Raw genomic sequence first — 17601 nt, 5'->3', positions numbered from 1 at the left:
AAGATGGATGAAACCAGAGTCCTTCAATTATGCCCCCAAATGTTGTTTAAACCCAGAACTGTATTCTAGCCTGCCATCTCTGTCATTATCTCTTATAACTCCTTTCCATCTTATCACTGTGCAGTGAGGCTCTTCACTCCTCTTTTCCACTTGTTCCTGCCTAAAATCTGTGGGCCACCCTTCTCACTGGCCAAGGTCCTTGAGACCCTGACAAAACTCTCTTCTAATCCGACTGCAGCTATATCAAGGCCAAACTCAAAAAAGTTTCTCTCTGCACCAAGCATGTGCTTAAGTGCCTATGAAACAGTGCCACTGTGGAGTCTAATCCTGTGGCCATGGTAAAGGAGGTACTGAAAGAGATTTTCATGTTCAAACTTCTTTTCCTTAGCCTGTACTTTCAACTTGAAATCACAGATTGGTGATCAGTGGTGAAAAATCTATGGATTCCAAAAGCAAACTTCATGGAAGAATGTTTCTACTGGTACCACTGCTTGAGCAATAACCACCAGAAGGCTTTGCAATAAGGTCCCTCATAAAGACCATGTCACCCACACAAAGAAGATGCTCTGTTGATAGGCGTGAGAAAGCTTTAAGGAGCTCAGAGGTTACACTGTCTTTATTTTTAAATGGCTTTATTATGTCTTCCCAATTTTGGTTAAGTACAAAGTTCTGGAATTTCTGTCTATTCATCATCCTTATCTTGATCTTTTCTTTTTTCATTTTTCTCCTTTTGTTGTTTGATTCATCTTCATCTTAAACTGGTAGATGGAGGAGGGTGTGTGCATGTGAGTATGAGTGTGTGCGTGTGTGTGTGTGTATGAGTGTAAGGAAAGGGCATAGGTAATAGTGAATGGAACTTTCCAGAATTTCTTCAGTGTTCTTTAACTCTTGGAAAGTTTCCAGTTTTATCAATTAGTTTTGGGGGAAGAGAAAGAAAGCTGTTTTATCTACAGATAAGATTATTTTTGTTAATCAGCATTCTATTACATTATTTGAAATATGAGGTTTTGTCACAACTAATTGTTCTTTTGATAAACATATATTTTGTTCAAGCTATTTTGGTAGGTACTGAAGGTATGGAGGTAAAAGCTATAACCCATATCTTCAAGGAGCTATAAGGGACCAGCAAACACATTACTATGAAATATGATTAAAGATATCCTAGAAATAAGCAAAGAGTGCTACTGGTGTATACAGGAAAGGCAACTTACCTAGAATGATGAGTTGGGAAAAAGTTGGAGGAGGTTTTCTAGGGAAGGAAATGCCTTAATAGAGTTGTAAAAAACACGGAGAAAATGTTAACCTGGCAAAATAAGTGTCAAAGGGAAACTGAGGTAGGTGAAATAATATGAGTTAAGTCAGGGTTCTGAGAGAGACTGATGAATTCTGGAAACTACAAGTATGATAAGTTGACACATATCCAATAAGGGGTTAATAATGCAAAAAAAGCATACAACTCAAAAGCAAAACAAAATATAACTTAAGAACAGGCGAAGAACCTGAATAGATATTTTTCAAAAAAAGACACATAAATGGCCAACGGGCACATGAAAAGTTGCTCAACACCATTAATCACCAGGGAAATGCAAATTAAAACCACAGTGAGATACCACCTCATACCCATCAGGATGATTATTAAAAGACAAGAGATAGCAAATACTTATTAGAATGTGAAGAAAAGGGGATTCTTGTACACCTTTGGTGGAAATGTAAACTGCTATGGTAAACAGTATGAAGGTTCCTCAAGAAATTAAAAATAGAACTATCACATGAGCCCACTTTTGAGTATATATCCAAAGGAAACAAAACCATCATCTCTAAGAGATACTTGTGCTTCCATGTTCATTGCAGAACAAGTCACAAAAGCCAAGACATGGAAACAACCTAAATGGCCATCAATGGATGAACAGAACAAGATGTGTGTGTGTGCGTATACACACACACACACACACACACATATACACACAAATGGATATTATTCAATCCTAAAAAAAAGAAGGAATTCCTGTCATTTGTGACAATATGTATGAACCTTCAGGGTACTATGCTAAATGGAATAAGTCAGACAAAGAAAAACAAGTATTTCATTGGATCATTTATATGTAGAATTTTATTTTAAAAGTTGTATTCATAGAAACAGAGACTAGAAAAGTGGTTGCCAGGGCCGAGGGTGGTGTGGGAATAGAGAAAGTTTGGTAAAAGCATACAAACTTTCAGTGAAAAGATAAATAAGGTCTGGGATCTAATGCATAACATGGATACAATTGATAACACTGTAATGTAAAATTGAAATTTGCTAAAAGAGTAGAAAAAAGGAAAATATAAGAATGAGAGAAAATAGAAAGTTGAGAGTAGGGCAGAGTGGCAGTGGTATGCTTGAGGCATCTTGTACCAACTTACAGAGACAATTGTGAACATTTCTTCTTAATTTTTATTCAGTGACTTGAAATTGGCTTGCTGCAGGTATTTACGCAACCCAACTTGATAAAAGATCACAAATCAAGGACTTCTACTCCTCCTGTGGGTGTATTAGTTGCTCAGTTGTGTCCAACTCTTTGAGACTCCAAGGACTGTACCCAGCAGGCTGCACTGTCCATGGAATTTTCCAGGCAAGAATACCGGAGTGGGTAGGCATTCCCTTCTTCAGAGGATCTTTCTGACCCAAGGATCGAACCTGGATCTCCTGCACTGTAGGTGATTCTTTACTGCTGAACCACTGGGAAAGCCTGGCCCGAGTTAAACATTTGCCAGACCACCACTGAGTGTGAAGGAAGACAAGGAAGACCAGGAAATAGCCAGGGTCAAGGTAAGAAACCCCTTGAATACCACACTGGAGAGTGTGGACCTCACACTGAAACCACTGGGGAACCCTCAAATTACTTTTAAGGGATGCAGTTACATACATGGGTTGGCTTTCAAGAAAGATTACTTACTCCAAGAGCAGTCTGGAACCATTCAGACTACTTGGGGACGAAGATGGAGCCAGGGAGATCTAGTCTTATCTTATTGGTATCATTTTCAACAGATGAATAAAAACAAAACCTGTACAGAATGACAGTATACACTTTTCTGTTTCTGCTTTGGGTATACACAGAAGGAGAGAAGAAGTAAAGATTTTCAAAGTTCATGTTTACTATGACCAGGTTTTCTTCTAGAGAAGGCACAGAAGAAACAGACTTAATTAGGTCATGCTAATGAAGACGGTTTAGATAGGTGAAATAATTTCTTTGGAAATATTATTTCTTGATTAAATAGGTGCTGTTAGTTGCACCGGAACCAGCAGCTGGTTATGGTACTTAAGAAGGTCTTAAATAAGGTTAGTGCACTGAACGAGAATGTCAACATGGGTTAATGAGTGAGAGAGGCTGTGTAAACTATTACTTAATCTCAACAGAGAGTTTCCTGAGCCTTCGGGGACTGAGCTGAGGTTGATAGACAAGAATAAGGTTAGAAGGAAACAGAACATTAAACAAACAATAGTTCAGTTAAACTTGTGATTCACCTGGAATTTAGAAAGCTGTGCTAGTAGCAAAAAAAGGTAAGAGGAAGCTATGTCAACATTGTTATTAAAATAACTGTCCAGTAACTCACTGGATCAGAGATTTTATTACATATTGGCAGAGAAAATAGAAAAATTGACTGTTTCTTAACCAGTTCTTGAACACCAGTTTATAGAGTATTAAATAAGGCACCAGGAGCTCTAACAGCTGGCTGTAAGGGCCCAGAGAGTACAGGGAGAACTTTAATATCTAAAGCTCACACAAATACTAAATTAATATTTACTTATGAAAATTTTGGTGTTTACTTTTCAAATCTTTAATAATCCTTTTTTCATGAGTTCATGTTCATTCAACTGGCTTGTTATTTTATCATTAGTGTGATAAGATACTCAATATCACATAGTTCACACCATGGCTACCCTAGATCCTATAATTTGGAGGGTTTTTTTTTTTTTTTTTTAATATAGAATTTTCTTTTGTTAGGTATGGTGAAGTCCTGGTGTATATTTTCCCAGGATCTGTAACTGTGTCATAAAAGATGAACTTCAAATTTTCAACACTAAAGTGACTATGTTTTCCTGTGTGCTGCTGCTGCTGCTAAGTCACTTCAGTTGTGTCTGACTCTGTGCAACCCCATAGACGGCAGCCCACCAGGCTCCCCCGTCCCTGGGATTCTCCAGGCAAGAACACTGGAGTGGGTTGCCATTTCCTTCTCCAATGCATGAAAGTGAAAAGTGAAAGTGAAGTCACTCAGTCGTGTCCAACTCTTAGCGACCCCATGGACTGCAGCCTACCAGGCTCCTCTGTCCATGGGATTTTCCAGGCAAGAGTACTGGAGTGGGGTGCCATTGCCTTCTCCAATGTTTTCATGTGTAGAATCCACTAAAAACAAATGGACATAGGACAGGAGGCCTGCAGTCAATTACTACACCACCAAACCCCATACCCAGGATCATAAAAAGTGTTTGCCTAAAAATCTGAAACTGCTGTTTATGTTTTCATAACTGTTTGATTCTAAAAGAGTAGATAGATAGATACCATTACTGTCAAAATTTACCATATCATTTTTAAAAGCAGGCACATATTTTAGTCCTTCCACTTTGTACATGCCAAAACCCTGAACTTTGACATTTCAATATTAATTACAAGTAGTACTTACTATTGTTAAACCACCACTTAAATACTATTAATCATTCTGCAAACACTGACTAGTATCCCTATTAGTCAGTAACAGAATTGATCTTGTGCTTTGTCTGCCCAGTTCTACTTGGAATTAGTACTTTTCCTCTGACTCTTCTGAAATGAGAGTGAGTTTAGTTGAGAGTATAAAATACTGTGTATTTTTTCCCCACATCAGCTCTAAATCCAATGCAACTGGTGTTTTTCAAATTAGAGATATTTCTCAATTACTCTTACTAATATATTTACTGATTCTTGTTTACCATGATGTTGGAGCCACAGATAAATTTATATTTGATGAATCATCAGGAATATTATATTATAAATTCTTCTTTATTAATTTAATTCAGTTCCTTTAGTACCAGGATCACCTAACTTGACCTCATATTCACCTCTGTTATTGCACTGTAGAATATTTCAGTGTCTTAGACCTTCTCAGATTAGTGAAAACATGAAGAAAAATAATTTCACATCCCTAATATTTTCTGAGGTTTTGTATAAACCATACTCACAAGGTACTCTTATAAACAATCTCTTAACATTCAAAATTCTGGTCACTTTACTGGAAAATAAACAGTCCTCTGCCTGTAATTATAGCCTTCAGGAAGGGGCAAGCCAGTGACCTCTCTGACTTGTAGGCACAGGAATAAGCCCTAAAGAATAAATGGCTCCTATTCCCTCATCTTTTCCCTTGGCAAACTCTACTTCATTCAGGGCCAAACAAATGTGAACAAAGTGAACAATGCAAAAGTGAGAATTTCTTTCTACTTTTCATACATATTTTTTCACCTGCATTGCAAATATTTGCGATTTGCAGAGATGACAAAAACAATGCTTCTTGTGATCCAGTCACAAAAATGTATTTGTTGATTTTACCAGGACTTTTATCCAAACACTGTAGCAAATCAGATGGTCTCTCTTTACTGTGCAAATTTTTTGGAAGACAAATTTTTTGTCAAAATCAACACTATTGTCTATGATCTGCAAGGCACATCCTTAGGTACAAAAAAGCATGACAAAGTGCCTAAGGCAAACTTATTTAGATATTTGCAGAATTAAATATATACCGATAAACATGACTATCATGAAAGAAAAAGGCAGTATGTGTCTGTAGCCAGAGATGCATTAGAACTACAGCACATGCCCATGTACATGCTCATGTACACTCAGCAGGTGCCCATGATATCTCATGAGTCCTTGGGAACACTTGTCTCTCACTTGGCCCTCAAGGCCACATTATTCTCATGAGAAGGAAATGGTGTAAAATGGATGTAGTTGTGTAGAGGACAGTCCACAGATGCAGAAAGACAATGAGGCTCAGCATCACATTCCTTTCAATTCCATCAACTTTTACAACTTTGACAGTCTCAAAAGAGCTTATTTTGTGTATTTTCATAATTCTATGACTATTTTTTTTTTGTCATAGGACTTACTGGTAACAGGACAATCCTATCTGTCCCTAAGAAACATGGATTTTTCTGATGAATAGGGTCCTAAATGTTGGCCACAGAAGAAAGAAGAGGGGGAGAAGAAAGAAACAACTTTGACAGATACAAGAAATTTCTGTTTTCAAAGAAGGTGATTAAAGTGATAGGCTATGAGAGGCAGTGAAAATGAGTGCTATCTAAATTATGTCCTTAGCTTCTAGAAATCCACACATTATCTTCTTCATAATAAGAATTATTAATACTTAGCAAAAAGTGACAATTTCTTAGAAACCAAAGAAAAGACAAAGTTCGGAAACACTGACAACTTTTTTTAAAAAAGAGAAAGTGTTTAAAAAGTTAAATTCTCCAGCACAGTTTTACTTCTTGTGATAGATTTTTCTACGTTTAAAGTAATATGCACTTACAGTCAGAACCCATTTCAAAAAGCCACAGCATGTAGTTAAGACCACAAACTTATGATATAGGTAATGGCTATCAGTTTGTTAAAAACTGGCTATGTACTTGACCATGCAATAAAGACATAATTGCTTTTTCTAAAATTCTGAGCTTTATGTAAGTTAACTTTTAGTTTCATGAAAAAGTAAACTTTCACCTCTTCAAGCTGGCCTTTTGTGACTATACTACCAAATTTAGATCTTCCTCTTCATTTGCATTCACAGATGCCTATTTCCCTTACACTGTATTTCATAAATTATCAATATGTATTTGTTTGCTGGTATGACTGTTTATTGTCATCTCCTCTCCCAGCAGGTTTGCTTCATAAAGGCAAGAACCAGGCCTATATCACTCATTATTTTAAGGCCAGTAGGGTTAGACAGTCAGTAAATTTCTGTTGAATTTTTTATTGATTCTTAGTTGTATGAATAAGTCGTTTCCTCTGTCTCTTGAAGAAAACAAAGATTACAAGTTTTCGGCCGTTTTAGGCATTAAATGAAATGGTTAGGCTTCTGCTACTTGGTTTAAACTAATAAAATGAATGAACAAGCATGTAATGTAATTAGCTTAAAATAAATGGAAAATGTTGCACATTTTATTACCAAGATAATTTTTAGAGATATTCATTTTTACTATTGACTGCCATTGCATTAGTGCTTGGAATCTGCTTAGTGCATTAGCACTAAATACTATTGATTCACTCAGAGCTAACATACCAATTTAATCTTTGTATTTTTCCCATTTCCTTGGGTAGCACTTTTCCTGTAGTTTAGTTTGTAGACTAGTTGCTAGAGGCAAGTGTTAAATGGATTTTAAATTTGAAATGTCATCAGAAAATTTAGTATCATATGGATTTACATTTTTTGGTACATGGACTCAAATTCTAGCAAATCATGAGAAAGCCATATATTTTGAGATGACAACTCAGCAACTTAATTTTTGTAGTATCAGTTCTAGAAGAGAATGCTTTACAAATCAAAACTGACCTCAATTCACGCCTTTACCTACAGCATCATTTGAAATATCACCATTTTAATGTCCTTTGATTGATGAACATTTTGGTGATTTATCCAAATCAAACAACTGAAGTCAGACTTTAGTCTGAATTAATCATTTTTTTGTTTTATAGTTAGATACTGTTCATAAAACACCTCCACTACTGAACATCAAGAATAGTTAAAACAAGCCTTATTCTATATTAGCAAGCATTTATAATATATTTTTCTGTTCTCTTGTTGAGAAACAAGAGAGTATGAGGTATTTTTGCAGTATAGAAGGAAGACACACTTTATCTGCTCTACCTTAGCCTAGGTCTAGGGTGAAGTGCAGGAAGCCTCTTTTCCAAGGCTTTTACTTAGCAAGTCATTCATATGCAAATGAACAATTTTAGATAGAGGAAGAATGCATAATGAGCAGACTGGAATGTATCCAGGATCCTAGAATCATTTACCACATTCACTATTATATTTTTTAAAAAATAAAAGGAGTATTAATGATATCAAGAGTAGCTGAACACTTGGTTCATTTCCCTGATAAATGAGCCCTTTGCAGCCCTCTCTGGACACTGGAGATGTGACTTACAGCACATATCTGGGCACTGAGTCATCCTGAACTCCGGGTGCCCACTGACTCAGTATCTGTGCCAACCTATGAATAAGCAACGGCAGAAATTCCTGGTGGGTCTTCTATCCAATTTATGACAGCTCCTCATTTTTCTTATTAGAGGAGATAATAATGCAGGATGGAATGTCATCAATAAGACAGAAGTCTGAAGGAAGGATGTAACATTCAAAATTTGATACATTATGTGGAATAAAAAATCCATGATTACTCAAGGAGGTGAATATTCTTATCAAAATGTGAAGTCTCATATGCTTTTAGAAGTCTCTAATCATGTGGTGGTATGGCAATAATGTATGTACCACAGCTGTAGCTTCAGAATTTTATTATCACTTCAACTTTTCAAAGACCAACTTTAGGATTTATTTTTTTGCCCGAACTCCTTATTGTTTGCTCAATTAATTTAATGAAGCGAATCTCCACGTAGAAATCAACTACTTAAATAAAAGATCACACAACTTGCTTCAAAGGACATTGAGAAAAATGAAGAATTAATTTATAATGCATGTCGCACAGTTAACGCATAAATACCCATGTACAGGTGGGAAATATTGTCAGTCACATTCTGAATTGATATAATTCACAGGTTAAACCTATTTACAGTTTTGGTGATAGTCTCAGTGTTAACTGTGTTTCTTTGTTTAACTTATTTCAAACGTCATGTCTTTGTTTTTTCATTCTTTCCTAGGGTGTGCTCCCTGTGCGACCCCACAGACGGCAGCCCACCAGGCTCCCCCGTCCTACCTGCGAATAAACTACAAAATGGTTTAAAGAAGGGTTATCAGGAGGATGAGAAAAAAGCAAAGATCTTTAATGGCTCACTCTGTAACATGTTTTCTAATACCCCAATGGTATGCCCTGTGATCTCAGTGTTACAAAATTCTGGAAAGAAAATAATTTTAAATTCCTCTTAATAAAATAATGCAATGTAGTACATTTCATGTGACAGACAACATGGAAAATTCAACTAAGTCAGGGAGCAGCAACTCCCTGAGCCTGAGAGACAATAAAGAAGAGTTTACAGAAGGAAAGGAATCAAGTGTATAGAATTTCTACTTAGATTTTTTTTTTTTTAAAGTAGATTGAATCCTTAGATGTCAAGGATTTTCTTTCTTGCAAGATTTTGCTTTGGTAATCTATTACATTTGGCATATGGCCAAGATGTTTAGTGTGTTTAGAATGAAGAATCCTCAATAGCATTTTACATATAGGATAACATTCTCTCATTTTGAAGCACAGGAAGTAAAAAAACCCTGAAATCTGACTTCACATTTTTCATCCCTAATACGAAATGTGTTCTCTTGAGAGTGCTAGACTGTTTAAATAAGCATGCCAAACCAGTATAATTATATGGATGTTACTTGTAACACTGACTCCACATTTCCAGTTCAAATGGTGTGGTATGGGAGATAATAGATATATAGCCTATAAAGAGTTATAAATCTTTGTTTATTTTATTAAATATTATGAGACATGCCCTGAGGATGACAGATCAATAATGGTCCTTGTGGTTTCCTGATGGAAGGCTGCAATTATTTTCTTCCATTACAACTTAAATGTAACCCAATTTTACTCATCTATCATCTTTATAATAGTAATAAAGAAACATCACCATATGTTTATTTTTATGCCTATTCCTATTACCCCTTGTTTGCATCTTGTTTTGATTTTGTTTTCATTCAAAACTGTTCTAATCATTTTGCTTTCTTCCTTTGATGCCTCTGAGTGGTGACCCTTTAACTTTGGCACTCTGAAACGGAGATGGAAAATTACTACTTTAAGTTTCCTTTATTTTGGGAAGCAGTTGGCTACTCTTTGAATTTGAGTATAAATGATGTTTAAAAACAAGGAAGCTTGGTACAAACAACCTTGAGGTTGACTTTTTCTAAAATTTCATTATCTGCAAATTCTTGAACATATAACTTAAGCATAACATAAGCATTGTACTTTATAATGCCATAGGAAGTTAGAATTAAGGTCAGGGAAAGGAGCACCTTATACCTTCTAGACTGACTACACAGCACAATTCTGATCCAGTTGTCCTTCTCGTCACCCTCCAAACCACCACCACTCCCATATCTCCTTTTTGCCTTTTGAAACTGTTAAGTATTCAGGAGGACTTACACAAATTAAACATTACAGAGGTGGTCACTCATAACAGTCAGCCAGGGAAGTAAAAGACTCTCAAGAGCAATAGAACCAGAATGTGCCTCTTCCAGAAAACAATCCAGTCATTTGAATTTGACTTTCTTTACACAAATACCCCTTACAATGAGAGCTATTACTTATAATGTACCAAGGACAAAGTTAGAGCCTCTTATAAACATTGTTGCACTTGTCCATACCATAGTCCTGCATGGAGGAAAATGGGTTCATTGGATTTAAATAATGCTCTCAGGACAGGCTGGAGAAGGCAATGGCAAACCCACTCCAGTACTCTTGCCTGGAAAATTCCATGGACGGAGGAGCCTGGTAGGCTGCGGTCCATGGGGTTGCAAAGAGTCAGACACGACTGAGCAACTTCACTTTCACTTTTCACTTTCATGCATTGGAGAAGGAAATGGCAACCCACTCCAGTGTTCTTGCCAGGTGGGCTGCTGTCTATGGGGTCGCACAGAGTCAGACACAACTGAAGTGACTTAGCAGTAGCAGCAGCTCAGGACAGGCAGATAGAAAATCATGGGGTACAAGTTTGAATCCAGATCTCTTGTTCCATGAGATTGTGCTGCCTCCCAACTAGCTAAATTTATGATTATCTTATGTGCCAGGTACTTTATATTTATTATCCCATGTTTTTATAGAAAGCCTGAGAAGTAGGTATTGCTATCTGCATGTTACAAATGAGGAGACTGAGGCTCTAAGAATTAGGTAATGTGGAAGAAGTTACACGGGTGGCACATAGGAGACGAGGGCTTCCAACCAGGTGACTCTGACACCAAATTGCATGCTTTTCCCATTTAAATGATCAATCACTGGTCATTAAGATGACCAAGATATTGGTAAAAATATTTGCTACAAGTCTATTTATGTTCTTTCAAATGCTTATATGTAAAATAAAACTTTGATATTGGTATTGCAAGAGAAAGTATAATGTCATAACTATTTTTTAGATAGGTGAGAGATATTTCAAAGACCCCTTTTTCATTTCAACTTTGATTAAAAATCTTTCAAAACACATAATTCTACTTCTGTTAATAAGTATATTGTAATTTAGGGAACAGGATCTTTGCTGATTTGAGGACAAAACATTCCTTTATTCAATATTGATTATTTGGAAGAAATTAGGCCAATGTATACTGATCCTAGTTTTCTCCCTGGAATAACTGTCATGTTACTAAATCTCTTATATGACACTGTTGGATATCCAATCAATGTGCTTAGAGTGAATTTTTAATAGTTTATCCCAAAATAGAAGATGAGGGGTTTTTTTTAATGCCCAAATTTGGGGATTTTCCAAGTCTCCAGATTATGTAGCATTTTCTCAGTTACTTTATGTTGAATAACAATGTACCGTTTAGGGACCACACATTAACCTAAAACAACTTCAATCAATACTAATTTAGAATGCTTACAGTGGTTGAATGATGAATGCGTAAAAAGGGCAGTAAAGACTTTTAACCAAAGATTTAATTATTTGTGGATGTGGAATCTCATAATTCTAAAAGGTAGAAATCACTGTGAACAAACCCTTTAGCAGTCACTTTCAAAAGCAACAAAGAAAACGGTTACACTATAAAGATGAAGAACTAATAGTCAACGCTAATAGTACATGAATGGATATCTGTGGCGTGGGATAAGTTTCCAGAAACAGCATCATATGAGGAATCAACGAGTTTTGAAGTACAAATAACTAAGACGTGAAGACGACCTGCTCTGGAAACTATCAGATAACTCGAAAGAGGGTTTTAGTGATGTCATCAGTATGAGAAGATGTATATGAAAGTCTGCACATATACTTTTATAAAATGTGAGAGTGGAAAAAGCAACATAATACATGATCTAAAATAAGCAACTCAGGTCTGATACTGCTGCTGGACCCTTAAAACCTAAAAGACCCTTTCCTGGTGCTCTGTCTGATCCTGTGATAGAGATACAGTTTGTACAGGGCAGAAGCTCAAGGAGAGCCAGAAAACCCCTGCTGCTGCGAACATGCTCTCAAAGCCTCAGTGGAAAGTTAGCGCTGCAGCTTTCTTTGTCCACAGAGCACACAATGGTTCCTCTATAAAGATCTGATCGATTAGACATGTTAATAACAAAACTATAATATATGTATCTATTCACTAAATGTTATGCCAAAATAAAAACTCAGTTCCAGGAAATTGTTGGGTCACCTGATATCTCTGCCAAGTAAATTTGCCAAGACAAAATGGAGTAGTTGTGTTGCTTAGAGTCTTTCCAAACTAATTTGATCCTGTAAATCATTTGGTTTTGTGTGAGTAATGGCTCTAGGTGCCTTCATTTTAAGATGAAGCTGGGAAATGTCTGTATGCTGGTTACTGGAACAACCTGAGGTCCTTCTGTGGTGGGTATATGAAAACTGAGAACGTGGGTAGTTTCATTCTTGGAAGAATTCTGACCTTCAGTAACCAGAAAAGATAAACAGGCAAATAAATGAAGAGATTTGAAGGTATTTGTCTTTATGGAATTTGGCTAGTATTAAAGTTGGCTTCCTTTGTGAGAAGACTATGTTGGCAAGTTTCATCTTGTTTCCCACAAGAATTTTTGCGATGGGAGTGATAATAGTTTCAGGTGTGGTTGGTGCATTTTGGGCTTTTTTCCTGGGTGATAAAACTGACCTGAATTTCATTGGGTAATCCTGCCTTTTTGTTCCTCTTGGAACACTAAAAATGTCAAACGGGTAGGATAAAGTTCAGCTGTGTTTTGAGAATTTCTAGAATTGATAAATACTTTTATATCTGGGGTTTGAAATGTACAAAATAAAGCAAAGAGATAAGATATCAATATATCCTTGTAAGGTAAAGTCTCTTTAGTTTTCAACAAATTTACACAAGATTTAAATAACAAAGTCATGTGCTTTAGAGGCCCTGCAGGAATTTCCAGTTGACTCATTTCTAAACTTGTGTTTCTGAAGCAATTTATTGGATGCAGGAAAAGTGTTTTCTCTGAAATACTATTAATATTACACTTTTATTTCCTAATTCCCAGGTTTCTGAAAGTTTTTTTGTTTCCTTTCATTCTTTTGCATTTTCTAGTAAGGAAAAGGGGTAGCCTCATGAGCAATCCCATTGCTTCTCACAGATTTTGCCACACATATTAAAATGTATTCAGGGAGAAATAAGTCTTAGTTGGAATTTATATGTATGTATATTATGTATATTCATAGACTTTCGAGAGGAAAGGAAGTAAGTTATGGCTTTAGTTCACTGAAAGATGGATTCATTTTCTCCGAAGCATTTTTCTAACTTTATAAATAAACTACGTAGAGTTTCCATCTGGAGAAGTATCCTAGACATTTCAGCAAAAGTAAAACAAACGTTTCTGAATTCATATGTCCTTGGTACCCATCTGCAAATTATATACTTCCTTTTATCAAGGACATGTGTAATGTTCTTCCTGCTTGCAATTATAACCTTTACCACTTAGACTGAAAACTGTTAAGAGTAAGGGAGATGTACATTTTCAAAGTCAGGTGTCTTTAGAAAAGCTATACCATTTTTTCATCCAATTATGATCATAGTGGTCCTTAGGTTAGGAGGCATAGCAAGTCTGTAATGTTCAAATCTGGGTCCCCACCAAGAAAGCGCAAGGCCACAATGGACTCCCAATTTGATTTCTTCCTCTCAATTTGATGCTAGCCCTAAATGATCTGATGACCAGCAGGATAAATCCTCTGGGTATAACTGGTAGCCTTTACTATATTTAAATCAAAGCAACAAAGAATTTCCCTAACAGTTCCTGTGAAAATACCATTTTATGTTGTATAAACAATCATCAATCAAAATATTTATATCTATAGACATCGAATGTCAACCAGGTGAAAAGCACCAAATCAGAACTTGGTAGATACATGCCCATTCAAGTAGGACTTCAGGCATTGAAGCCAAGATCCAAAGGAGGAATCTGAGAGCAAAAATTTCCTCTATAGTTTTCTAATTAATTCAGAGAAGCATATTAGTGCACTTAAAAATGTTTAATGTATCAACATTCTAGAAGAGTTTTCTGTTTGTTTTTAGTTAAGTTTCTTTAAGTAAAGCCAAGAATATAGACAATTCATACATCAGTAAGAGAATGGGACCTCATTAAAAAAAAAGCCTTTAACACCTACAATTAAGCATCTTGTTCTAAATGCTATTAATATTACACTTTTAGGCTGGTACCTATTCTGACATGTGCCTCATAATTTGCAAGTAGGAAACCTGTGTGACTTACCCTATTGAAGCAGTGTTCATGGTTGGGGCCATAAAAGTGCTGGAGACATCTCACATTGTTTTTGTTGACGATTTTGTTGAAGAACTCATTGACATATTTGACAGGGAATGCACAGACAGCAGAACGATTCATTGGTTCTGAGGAATCTGGCTTGCTTTGTGCAAACACCCCGTACAGAATGTCATCATTCAGGCTGGCACCTATTTGCCTAGCGAGCTGAGCCCCAGGCTTACTGACATATGCAGCTTGGAGAATATTAAACACTTCCTGCTTTGTGGATCTCTTTCTTCTCTTTTCCGTCAGAATACACTCCAGAGGCATTTCCATGTACGAATGCAATCCAGAGTCTGCGGAACAGAACCTGATTATTCTTGTGTGAAAAGTCTGAGCATCTAGAGTTTCCCGCTGGACCGTCAAAAAGTAAATAAAATGGTTGCTTTCAAAGGCGTGGACATACTTAATGGGGTAGGAATCTCGGAGTTCAGGTAGAACATCAATATAGGATTGGTCTGTCAAAAACTTAAAACCATCTTGTGTTTCCTTTAGCCTTCTCACTGATATCGAGTGCAATATATAATCTGGAAGGTAAGAAGAATTTATGGTATTGCCCACGAAGAAGTTGATGAATCGATCCTTTTCAGACAGTAGGACTTTGGTTCCCAGGGCACTCACCACACAGTCAGGACACTGGTTGGTCTCTTCGTCTGCCTGAGGAGAGTACATGCAGTGAACCTCCGACTCTATGTCTGCAGTATTGTTGGGTGGAAGGACGTGTCGCTGGCAGGTCCCTCTGTGGACACTGCCACAGCTAATGAGTTGATCATCATAGTACGTGTCAACAAGCAGAGCCATGTTGATGTTATCTTTCCAAACACCACCTGATAAATTGGCTTTATGGCTGCAGTCCTGACATGGGAAACAATCTGGGTGTTCCAGCACAGGCCCAGTCTTGTACTCAGCAACCTTCTGAAGGTCTTTGTCATTTAAAACGTAAATGTAGTTAATGGCACCGAGGTAAATGTGATGTTTGTGCAAAACAACATTCTGAATGGATGTTTCTGCAGTGAAGTTAGGAAGCTGATATTGCATGTTCACATTCATCCTGGATTTTACTAGTGCCTCTTTACACTCCCCATTGCTCTTCTGCACGAAGGTAAACAGAAGCACAAGAATGCCAGGTGCAAGCACAGCAGGGGCCTTCATGGTGAGAATTTTATCTGCCAAAAGACGTTCAAGGCGAGAGCAGTTTAGTTGTCATTAGAAACAAAGAAGAAGAAACTGCGAGAACTATACCAGTTAGACTGTTAGAAACAAATCTTCCTAACTGGAATTTTTACATTGAGTGAAAACAAAAAACTCTAGCTGACTTCACATAAAGATGCATTGTGCAGTTGGACATGACTTTACATAGTTTTAATTTTAGAACTCAAGCCACAAACAAGTAATTTTAGAGAACCATTATAAGATGCAAACAATGTTCTGTATTAAGAACGATACAACAACTAAGTTAGACTCATTCAGCAGTGAAGTCAGAAAAATAGCACATTTCTTTCTTAACCCCTTGCTGGTTGTTTCATGTGGTTTAATATCTGTGGTTAATGACTAGGGTGATATTTAAACTTTCTCAGTTAGTCAAGTAAAGGAACTGTGGTTCAGATTCATTTACTCTACAAATCACAGCAGGCATTGTTTCCTTGGGAGCATGTAGAATTACTAAGCTAAATTTAGCTTCCTTTTGGAAGAAAACAATCATAAATTCTAGAAGCAATATGATCACATGCTGTTTATAGGATTTTGTGTGCAGAGAAAAGGTATGGTTATAATTTGGCTATAATTGACCTATTGTTTTGGATAGGCAAATGCTTAACTTAATAATGTAAGATCACTGGGAATGTAAAAACAGCAAGCTTAAAATGTATAAAATATAATCTTTAGGACTAAAATGCTGGAATTATTTCTCAGGGAAAAACAACATATTGTTCATTACCAAGTCAAAAGCTATTTAGTTAAAAGAACGTTATTTTAACATTCCATTTTATGTGCACGGACAGTATTTCTACTAGGAAGCATGAGTGGACTTGTTATTCAGGTTTTAAAAACTGAAGGTGCACATTGTGAGTTCTACTTATAATAGTTACAGGCAGGTTTGGAAAAGAGAGGTCTTAGAAGCAGAAACCAAATGGCTACTATTTCCTCTTCATTTTAAAAAATGTGAAATTCTGACAGGACAAAAGGAGTCTCCAAAAACATACTGGGCATTGTAATTATGCCAAAGACTAACTCGAGGTCCATAGAAACACAACAGAATTCACTGTGCATGGCTCTGTGCTTGCAGTTTGGGAAATGGGACATGGCACTTACCCTTCAGTGAACTTACACTGAAGCTGAGATATGATACACATATGAAAATTACTATAGTGCATGCTATTATGATTTTCTGTATAGCAAAAACCAGAAGCTAAAAGCATCAAGAGAGGAAAGTATGGCCTGTACTTGGGATGACTATGATCATGAGAAATATGGACAAGTCCAATATGTTTGAGATCCAGAAGAAAAGGACAATGCCTGTTTGGCTCATCACTCCATCTCATGGGCTCATACAGAGCCTAGACCAAAGAAGGTGTTCAATAAATATATGTTGAATAAATGAGTGAATAAAAATTAAACAGTAAGTTCAAAGTCACAGAACAGATAAGTGTAGTAGCCAGAACCTGAATCCAAATCTTATTGATTCCAAAATCAAAGATAATTTTATCTTACCAAATTGACAGGAATTACAGGCATTATTTAGGAGATAATAGAAAGTCACTGAAGGATTCTGAGGTAGAGAGTCATATGAGCAAGGTTTTACTCTAGGTAGATTGATCTGGAGGCAAAGTGACTTAGAGCAGGTAGAACCTGGCAATGAGGAGGCCAGACGACAGGTATTATAGCCCACAACCAGGTAAAAAGGGCCAGAAGCAAATGGTGGCCCCAAAAATAGAAAGGAAGGGATGAGTGAGAGTTATTTGAATAAATAAGATTTGACA

At 36.6% G+C, this 17601-nt stretch overlaps 1 protein-coding gene across 3 annotated transcripts in view; it reads right to left on the bottom strand.

Moving 5' to 3' along the window:
* Window positions 1–17601, bottom strand: part of MET (MET proto-oncogene, receptor tyrosine kinase) — a 114866-nt gene that overhangs the window by 68411 nt on the left and 28854 nt on the right. For all 3 annotated transcript variants that reach the window (XM_027539596.1, XM_027539598.1, XM_027539597.1), the window contains exon 2: window positions 14573–15789. In XM_027539596.1, the coding sequence (XP_027395397.1) occupies window positions 14573–15775 (1203 nt within the window). In that variant the 5' untranslated portion in view covers window positions 15776–15789. The remainder of the gene's footprint in view (window positions 1–14572; window positions 15790–17601) is intronic.

Source organism: Bos indicus x Bos taurus, chromosome 4 (genome assembly GCF_003369695.1).
Source record: "Bos indicus x Bos taurus breed Angus x Brahman F1 hybrid chromosome 4, Bos_hybrid_MaternalHap_v2.0, whole genome shotgun sequence".
Classification (NCBI taxonomy): Eukaryota; Metazoa; Chordata; class Mammalia; order Artiodactyla; family Bovidae; genus Bos; species Bos indicus x Bos taurus.
The sequence above is the reverse complement of the archived record's forward strand: the minus strand, read 5'-3'. Positions and strand labels throughout refer to the sequence as shown.